A 9,677-nucleotide genomic window follows, 5' to 3' on the forward strand; every position below is an offset into this window, starting at 1 on the left:
ATGTTGAATTCTCTCGCAGCTGCTCTATTCCCATGTTGTTGCAGTATATTAATAACTAACCTCGTATTGTGGATTAATAATCTCAGTTGTTCTCCTGACTGAAGTTTGGCCCGTGTATAGCATCCTGCTATGTGATTGCATTTGTCCCTGACCACCAGAATCCCTCACGTTAACTTTTAATGAGTGGAAAAAAAAGTTGGCGTTCATCCTGTGCTAATGTTATGCTAACATAGCTGTGTCGCTAGCAATCACGTAGCACATCATTATATACCAGGTAATCCAACTTCAGTAACCCTGCAAACGCCACTGCTGTTTAGTATTTTTTGTGTGGAAAATACGTTATACAGAAGAAAAGAATATATATCGTGACATATATCGTTACCGCACATGCTTCAAATTATATCGTGATATGGATTTTAGGCCATATCGCCCAGCCCTAATTTGTATAAATGTCCAGGATGCAGCCCCTGAATTTGGTCATAGCCTGGCGATGGTTACTTTGTGATGTTAGCAGAGAAAATCACAGAAAATGTTAACATTAGTGAATAGTGAATTTCATTTATACCAACCTAAACTAACACCAAGGCACCGGCAACCATGGTGACTTCTTTTAAAAAATTTAGCCTGCACCTGTCACACAGAAGTCAGTCTACAGGCTGTAAGCAGTAACTGAGAGAGTTGGAGATGGAACAGTTTTAGACATGGCACCGAGCACTCCGATTACCACTGGGACCACTGTTACCTCCACCCTCCACATCTTCTCCAGCTCTTCTCTGAGCCCTTTGTATTTCTCCAGCTTCTCGTGTTCCTTCTTCCTGATGTTGCTGTCATTCGGTATCGCGACATCGATCACGTCTTCTTCTGTTTGTCTACCACCACTATGTCCAGCACTAGCCATCACCATTTTGTCCGTCTGTATCTGGAAGTCCCACAGGATCTTAGCTCGGTCATTCTCCACCACCCTTGGGGGCGTCTCCTATTTTGACCTCGGGACCTCCCTGCCATACTCGGCACAGATGATCCTGTATACTATGACGGCCACTTGGTTATGGCGTTCCATGTATGCCCTGCCTGCTAGCATCTTGCACCCTGCTGTTATGTGCTGAGCACGCGGTCGGTTGGGGCGGTCTTCCTGAGGTATTCGTGGATGGTTGTTGCCTCATCCTGGACAGGAACTCACCAGTCCCCGGCCTCCTCGCTTCCGCTTAGTATGCGGAAGGAAGGAAGTGCTGGACTTGAGGTGAAACCCTCCATGCATGGTCAGGAGCTTCCTGGTCTTCCTGTCAGTGGCTTCTATCTCCTCCTTTGGCCAGCTGTGGACAAGCACATGCTAAGGTGTCACATTATTATCATTATTATTAATTTGTATTTGTCCCGGTCACAGAGCAGTTTGTTGTAATCTGTTTATTTATGTTCCTGGTTACAGTTGCACCAGAATCCCCTACAATCCTTTGATGTGTACATTAAAAGGATTTGTCTTCATACAGATTTTATATCTATTATTTTGGAGCATAATTGGAGGACCACACTTTTTATTTTTATTTTTTATTTACTGTTTGCTTTGTTTACCGCCCCAAAAAATATTGCCTGGCTTGAAATTTCTTATTTATGTTTAGGAAAAAGAGCTACTTGGTTAGGGCTGCCAAAAAATTGAGTACAATACAAAGCTCAGTTTTCCTGGTTGCCCTGTTGTAGTGTTCTTTCAAGGCCTTTCATACAGGACAAAGCATGTGTGCTTGGCACTTTCTTCAGCATACTGCTCAAAGTAAAATAGACATCCCAGTGAAAGTTAAAAAAGCTTGATCGTGCTACCTCTTTTTCCCACTGATGTCATTGTTAGACTGCTTTTTCTTTGGTATCTCAACCTCACGCGCTACCTCAGGCTCCTTCCCCACCAAAGAGGATATGTTCCATGTCCCAGTAGCCAGACTCAATAGCCAGTGATCAGACTGGCCTCTACCCTGACGGCTCCCTGACACACATTGCACTTGATGCCTACGGCACCTCCTACAATATAGTAAATATCAGAAAACGATGCTGCTATCTCCTTCTTTGGCCAGCTTATTATCCAGCGGAGTATCTGAGGAGCAGCAGGGAGCAGCTGTTGATTACCTGCATCTTGTCCTTCCCATTCTGCTGGCTCCTTAGGACTTGTCTTACTCTCTGTGAGTATTTGGTGGATGCAGCTTCTCTCGTGACCTCTTCATGGTTCCCATTTACTTGTGGGATTCCAAGATACTTGTAGCTGTTATTGATGTCTGGTACTGTAGTTCCCTCAGGTCTGACTTCCCTCTCTTTTTTTACCTTCCAACTGCATGTCTCCAGTCTGAATGATGTCCCAATGCCGTTGCTTTAGATCCTAGTGGTGTGGATCAGTCAATCAGTGTCTGACTCCTGGCATTCAACTTGATTTCATCCATGCAGAGGCGGTGCTCCATAATCAGTCTCATCTGGCTGTGGGGGTTCAGGCCTGTGCAGAACAGCAGTGGTGACAGAGCATCTAATTGGTAAATCCTGGACTTGATGGTGACTTGAAGCTTGAAGGTAGCCTCTGGTGTTGTCTGCTACATCCCTGTTGTATTCCTGATGATTGCACTTAGGGTTTTCTTGTTGTGTTACTGCCAGTTTTCCTCTGGGACATGCTCATGTATTGAGCCATTTAGCTGTTCACCTTAACTGCTATGATGCCTAACAGGAACTTCCACGCGGTGCTGATGCAGGTTATTGGCCAGTGGTTAAATAGGTCCCTTCTGGGGATTTTGGAGAATGAGGACTGTTTGACCTTAGGTTAACCTTTTTAGCCAGTAGGTGGGAATCATGTCAGGGCCTGGTGCTGTCCAACTTTTCATACTTACGGCTCTTTCTTGGATGTGTCCCACTGTGATGCTATCGTCTGCTCTTGGCAGTTACCAGTCACTAATGAAAAATATCTATTCCTCAAGCAGTTGGTGAGTGGCTGCTGGTGCATGGCTGCACCAAAGATCTTTTTGTCATTGCTTTGGTTGCAAACAGACTTTATGGAAAGCACTGACTTGTCTGCAAACTTTCACTAACTACTTTCTAGTAGTGAAACTGGAAAAAGTGCAACACAAACTGCCAGTTTTTCACTAGCTACTCTTGGCTGCTAGGCAGTCATCAGTCAGACAATATGAATGGGTCGCTCTGAGGAGCTCAGTGAATTCCAGCATGATACTGTGATCAATGCCACATGTGTAACAACTCCAACTGTGAAATTTTCTTTCCACTAAATATTCCACAGAGTGGAAATGATTGGGAACAACAGCAACGCAGCCTTGTAAAATCAGGGTGCTGAGGCACATATTGTGTAGAGTTCACTAACTTTCTGTAGACTTCATCACTACAGACCTCCAAACTTCTGGTAGCCTTCAGATTAGCTCATGAATTATCAGTAGAGAGCTTCCTGGAATGGGTTTCCATGGCCAGCTGCATCAAAGCCTCACATCACCAATTGCAATGCAAAGCATATAATGCAGTGGTGTAAGGCACGCCACCGCTGGACTCTAGAGCAATGGAGACTTGTTCTCTGGAGTGATGAATCACGCTTCGCTACGTGTCTGACTGTACTGTGCAAAGTTTTGTAGAGGGGGATTATGCTGTGGGGCTGTTGGGCTCGGTCCCTTTGTTCCAGTGACAGGAACACTTCATGCCTCGGCACGCCAAGACATTTTGAATATTTTCATGTTCCCAATTTTGTGCGAAGAGTTTGGTGATGTCCCTTCCTGTTCCAACATGACTGTGCATCAGTACTCAAAGTAAGGTCCAAACAGACATGGATGAGTGAGTCTGATGTGGAAAAACTTGACTGAGCTCAAAGTGACAGAACACCTTTGGGATGAAAAAGAGGAGATCTCTGAGCCAGACCAATATTCCGGTTCAACATCAGTGTCTGATGAACTGGACTTTTACAAGAAGGATCAAAAATTCCCATATACCGTGAAGGCGTAATGATATATAAATAATGAATTAAGCACTTGCTAATACCTTAATGATGCTTAATAGCGTGACATCATTATGTTACCAATTATAGTGAACAAACATGATTCTCAGTGTTTGATTTTAGCAGGTGTTGAATTTGTTTTTCAGTCTTGAAAATTTCATGTGGTTTGTTGTCTCAAGATGCTTTATATATAAAGGTAAAGATTTGACAATAATACAAGGCGATCAGACGATCCCCTACGAGAAAGTGACAGTGGGAAGGAAAAACTCCTTCATAACAGGAAGTAACATCCAGCAGAACCAGGCTGTCATGATTGGTTGGGAATAAGGGGAGGGAGACAGGATAAAATAGCACACTGTGGAAGAGAGCCAAAGATGAAGTTCTATCCAGTTTAGTTTGGAAATTGAAAAAGGAAAACCCCAACAAAACAATTCATTCTAAACTAGGCAGTAAAACTTTTTCTCAATGAGAAAAAACTCTGAAACAGCTGTACTATCCATCACAAGGCTTAAAGACACAGCTCCAGCTTAATAGAATAAGAATTCCATTAAGTAGGTCTCTAATGAGATTACTTCCTCTGTTAACCCCTCCCCGACGCTGAGTAACAGTTACATCACCAAACACAGCTCAAATTATTACCTATAACTCACGTCAGGATTGTTGTTATATAAGATACAACTTGACATACTGCCTTTCATACATTTTTATTATACATATTCATTTTCAATGTTGAGTATCCAGTTAGTGTAACATGTTAGAGTTAAGTCACCCACCTCGGCATGACAGTGGTGGTCAAACAAATCTGTTGGTTTATTTTCCTTCCTGCTGTACATACTGTCCACATGGACAGATGAAAGGAAACGGACCTATGGACACAGATATTATAGAGGCCCTTCAGAGCTTTGCACTGAAGATGCTTTTTGTGGCCATTTGGGTTTTTTTGAAGTAATCTTTCGTGTATCTGAAGTTATTGGGGATCTCTTTGAAGTTGTTCTGTGTCTGTTTGAAATGCTTTTATGTCTTTGGGAAGTTGTTTTTGTTTGCGTGTTTATTTGTTGCATCTTTTTGATGTGCTAATTGGAACCTATCCTCACACAGCTTTACGAATTCTCCCAGAACATTGAGTGTGTAAGATGTTGTGTAAGTTTGTCTGCTGTACATCTCTTTGTCATCATTGTGCGTCTTTCCTTTGATGTTTTATATCATTTGTAGTCATTTTATCTAAGGTGCTTTGCATTTCATTGTAGCTTTGCTTTGTTTCCTCAGTGTCTTCCAAGACACACATGTTTTGTGTCTCTTTAAAATTGTGTTAGAAATCACTGAACTCATTTGTCCCTCTTTCGTCTTTGTCTATTTGAAGTCATTTGAAAAGACTTTTCTGTGAAGATGTTGAATCTGCTTTTCTTTCATCTGTCAAGGTGTGATGATTACAGCCTATCGTAACCTGTCAGCGTCAGTTAATAATTTGACTGATCACTGTCATTGTGCCAATATAAGTTAATATGGCAGGGGTTGTATATATGAATGTGTCAGTAGAAAAACAGGAAATGCTTTAACATCACACACCTGTACAGAATTTATAAAAGGTGTGAAAGCTTGCTATAACTCATTAATAACTACTTTATGCTACAATTCTAATGTCTGTGGAATTTCTGTAACTTGTGTATAAACACTTCAATAAAGCTTGTTAGTATAACACAGTTGTATACAATTTGTCTCTGCTATACTTTGTTATCACTGTATGTGTAGCAAATCTTTCTCACTATGTCTTACTGAGAAAGACCGTGAGATTCTTCTAAAAGCTCCGGAGCACATCAGCTGAGAATGTAGATGCAATGAAAAGGCCAAAAAATACTTTAGTTTCAGTCTAAACTGAGGATCTCAGGCTCCTCCTGGTGGACGTAAGAGGAATTACATCATTCAATTAGCACTTATTAACTTCAGTGATATTTTAGTTGTATATATATCTTCATGAGAACCAAGGAAAAAAAGAATCCTCCTTCATATCTACACACACACACACACACACACACACACACACACACACATATATATATGTATATATATATATACATATATACATATATATATAGATAGATATATAATGTTTACAGACTGATGAGCTGCCTGTGTTGGTGAGAAGCATTTCTGCATGCAGGAACAATGTATGAGCTTTGTGTGACATCATGACACTCTGAGCTTGTTGTTCCCACACAGATGCGGGGAGGGTATTTGTGCGATGTACTACAGCCTAGTGTGTGCACAGTGCTGCTTTGTCCACATGTGAGGCCATTATGTGTCCCACTTTGTGCCAGTGTAACTTTCTGTCATTGTCATCATGTGAGGGATGAGACAGGAAGCAGAGGACACAGAAACATTTCTGTTTTTTGTTTTCATTTTCAAAACTTTTGTATAAATGTTGTGTTTTTTCTTACTTTGTCTCTTACATTCAAGACTTTTGTAGGAACTAGGACTGTAGATCATTTTTCAGACTACGTGCTGTGGCAGACACAGTACATGGATATTATTCAGAACCAAAGCTGACTGAGTATTTAGTGTAGCCTGCAGCCTGAGTTTTTTGCTCACAGAGTTCAACGTGGGCTCATTATATGAATTACTGCTCATTTTAAGTGTAGACCCCCACCACTGGGAGAGTATATGCATGGCACAAAATAAGGAAAAGCATAATAGTTCCACCTTATAAATGTTAAAATCCAGTTATTCAATACTGACAGTGGTGATAAATGAAAACTAGTCTGCTGGTCACACTGAAAAAGAAGCCCCACCTTTGAGTTTGACTGAACAATGACTGCAAGAGGAGTCAAACAACTCCTGTAGTAGTAAAAACGATTCTTTCCTGTTTGCCTGCGTTAGTGTTCATTATAGGCTCAGAGAGGGTCCCTGATATAATCCCACTCCCATCTTGAACCCATCTGTTACTCCTGCCGGACACTTCACTACTGTTTAGATGTTTTCATAGATGTCCCGCACCAGTCTCACATACATACTGCCAGCAGTACAACAGTTGTTTTCTTGGTACTCTATAAAAGGCTTTCTCCAGGTCCACAAAGACACTGCAACTCCTCCAACAACCCAAAGCAAACATCACATCTGAAATGCTCTTTCTTGGGACTGTCATCATCACCTCCCAGCCAACATAAACAATTCTTTCCCATAGCGTCATCGTATAGCTCATCAGCTTTATCCTCTGTAGGTACTACAGCTCTAGACAGCAGCCGCGTTCTTCATGTGGCAAATGGACGGATTCTTACAAAGCACTTTTTTATACAACATGCCTCATTCACACTCTGTCATACGAGCACTTTTTTCTTCATCTAAGTGCTTTACTCTGATGAACTTGGGTTTAAGTATCTGGCCTAAGGATGCTTAGCCATCCCAGGTTTGTGCCAAAAACTAACGACAGGCTAATGAATTAAAATCGATACCAGTAAACTTCTCCGTTGCTCTGGCATCTTCCTAATCTCCAAGATTGCATTAAACAATCTGGTACAAGGTCCACTGCCATGGGCATCTGGACCAACCACATTTCTGCTTTACATGGTATGGCTACCACCTAAAGAGTCTAAACACTCAGGCAGGTTCTTGAGGAACCGTTTTAAGCGGCCCTCAAGCAGATGGCTTGGCTTCTCAGAGCCTTGAGCTCTGACTCAGGACTCATCATAGAGACTGCAGTGAGTGTGCAGAGAAGGTCTGAAAGTTCAAGTTCTCCAAGATGCAACTTCTCCTGTAACTAACCTCCTTACTCCCCACGTAATCCCTAAAAGATGTGCATAATACTGTGTGTGTGTGTGTGTGTATGCAGAATACTATGTAACTATATGCATGTATATTTAGTATGTCATCACTAGTGAGTCATACAAAGAAGCAAATTGAAAGGGCTGTCTACCTAAAATATATCAATGCATGAGAAAAGTTTCCAGTTTCCTCTGCTGGATTTCTCCCAGAAAAAAACAGGGGCACCAGTACAGAATGACCAGTCCAGCTAAAAGAGATGCAAGTATTTTAGTGGGAGGCTGCGAGTCCTCTGCTGGCAGGCGCTTAATGCAATATGTGCCCGTAAGATGAAGTCACAAACATTGCGACTGTAGTCTACTCCCACTCTCGGAGCAGCACAAACGGGGCATTATGCTGACGAGTACCAGCTGGTACCACGGGGCTCCTCATCCTCCTCGGGACTTCATTTGTTGCTGCTGCTGAAATCAGGACATGGAACTGAAATCGAAGCGCAAACCTGTAGACGTTGTCCTTGGATGCTTCATTGCAGTCTGCCTTTATAACCTTTGTCTGGCTCAAAGAAGTGAGTGGAGCTTTGTTTTCTGTGAAGGGCGGTGATGTGGGGCTGGATGAGGACCTGTGGATGATAATCTGTGGACAGAATGTGTGTGGGGGCAGTTTTTCATCCTTGAAGAAGAGATCGTCACCCTTTTTGTGTCCTCTCAAACTCACACCTAAAAAAGAGAAGTGCATATTTTCTTGTTTCTTTATTGAGAGGCCTGAAGGGGTCCGGCTAACTGTGTTTTTGTGCCGCATGTTGAAAAAAAAATCTCAAAACTAAAGAGAAGGAAGAGTTCAGGAATAATATATGATCAAAGTGCCAGGCACACAAATCCTTAGGCCAAGTGATACGGTCACATCATGGGCGAATCTTAAGGTGGAAACCAACCAATGCCATGCTCAGGACTGATTTCATTTGTTAGATATATTTTGTACATGCTGTACAGTTCCTGATGTAACTAACCACTATTGTTGGTAATAACATTGTTTTGTTCACAGATCGTATTATCACAGTATGATGTGAACCATCACAGGAGCTACTAATGTATCTGTAAACATTTGATCCCTTGGGTTAATGTAAAACATTTTTTCTCAGTTTTTACATTGATTTAAGATTTTTATCCCAAAAAGCTTGGATGCTGTGTGAGTTACAGATAAATAAAAACAGAATGTAATGATTTACAAATCTCAGAGACCAATACATCATTCACAGTAGAACAGAGAAAACCAAATGTTTCAAATGACAAAATGTAAAAAAAGGTAAATTTGAATTTTATGACAGCAACACGTCACAAAACCTGTGGGCCCGGGCTATGTTTGTCTCTGTGCAGGATCTCCTCTTCTTTTAACGCTGTTCCTGAAACGTGAGGAAATTAGGATATGAACTGCTGAACTTTTGGGACGGAGGTTTTCAGTTGGTGAAAGGTCTGAACTGCAAGCGGGCCACTTCAGACTCTTCTACTGCAATGCCATGCTATTATAACAGCTACAGTACGAGGTTTGGCATTGTGTTGCTGAAACATGCAAGGCTTTGTCCCGGCTTGATGAGAGCAGACAGCAGACAATGATCTCTGGAACTGTTACTGAGTAAACGAGCTAACGTTAGGACGTTTTCACAGTGCTCCAGCCTTTTCAGAACGGGGGTTTTAATATTTCTATATTTACTGTATTTAGAACTATGTTTACATCTCAATACTTCTAAATGTTCAGAATCGTCATTACTAGAAGTATTTCCTGTAATTTAACCTCTTAACATCCACAAGCTCATCAGTGGCATCTATAAGTTTAGGATGAGGTTGATGTCTGCCGCTTTTGTGGGGAATTTTAACAAATATGGACCACCCAGATATAAAAGGTTTTCACAGAAAAACTATCAGGCCTTAAACGAATAACACAAGTAAGAAAATGTTCTATATTTTCTGAA

General features: G+C 41.5%; 1 protein-coding gene across 2 annotated transcripts in view; it reads left to right on the forward strand.

Moving 5' to 3' along the window:
* The first annotated feature begins 8,112 nt into the window (after positions 1–8,112).
* The window catches only part of cdhr5a (cadherin-related family member 5a), a 13,994-nt gene continuing 12,429 nt past the window's right edge, over positions 8,113–9,677 (forward strand). For both annotated transcript variants that reach the window (XM_005746666.1, XM_005746667.1), the window contains exon 1: positions 8,113–8,276. In XM_005746666.1, the coding sequence (XP_005746723.1) occupies positions 8,186–8,276 (91 nt within the window). In that variant the 5' untranslated portion in view covers positions 8,113–8,185. The remainder of the gene's footprint in view (positions 8,277–9,677) is intronic.

Source organism: Pundamilia nyererei, unplaced genomic scaffold, assembly GCF_000239375.1.
Source record: "Pundamilia nyererei isolate P.nyererei 1_Seehausen unplaced genomic scaffold, PunNye1.0 scaffold00181, whole genome shotgun sequence".
Classification (NCBI taxonomy): domain Eukaryota; kingdom Metazoa; phylum Chordata; class Actinopteri; order Cichliformes; family Cichlidae; genus Pundamilia; species Pundamilia nyererei.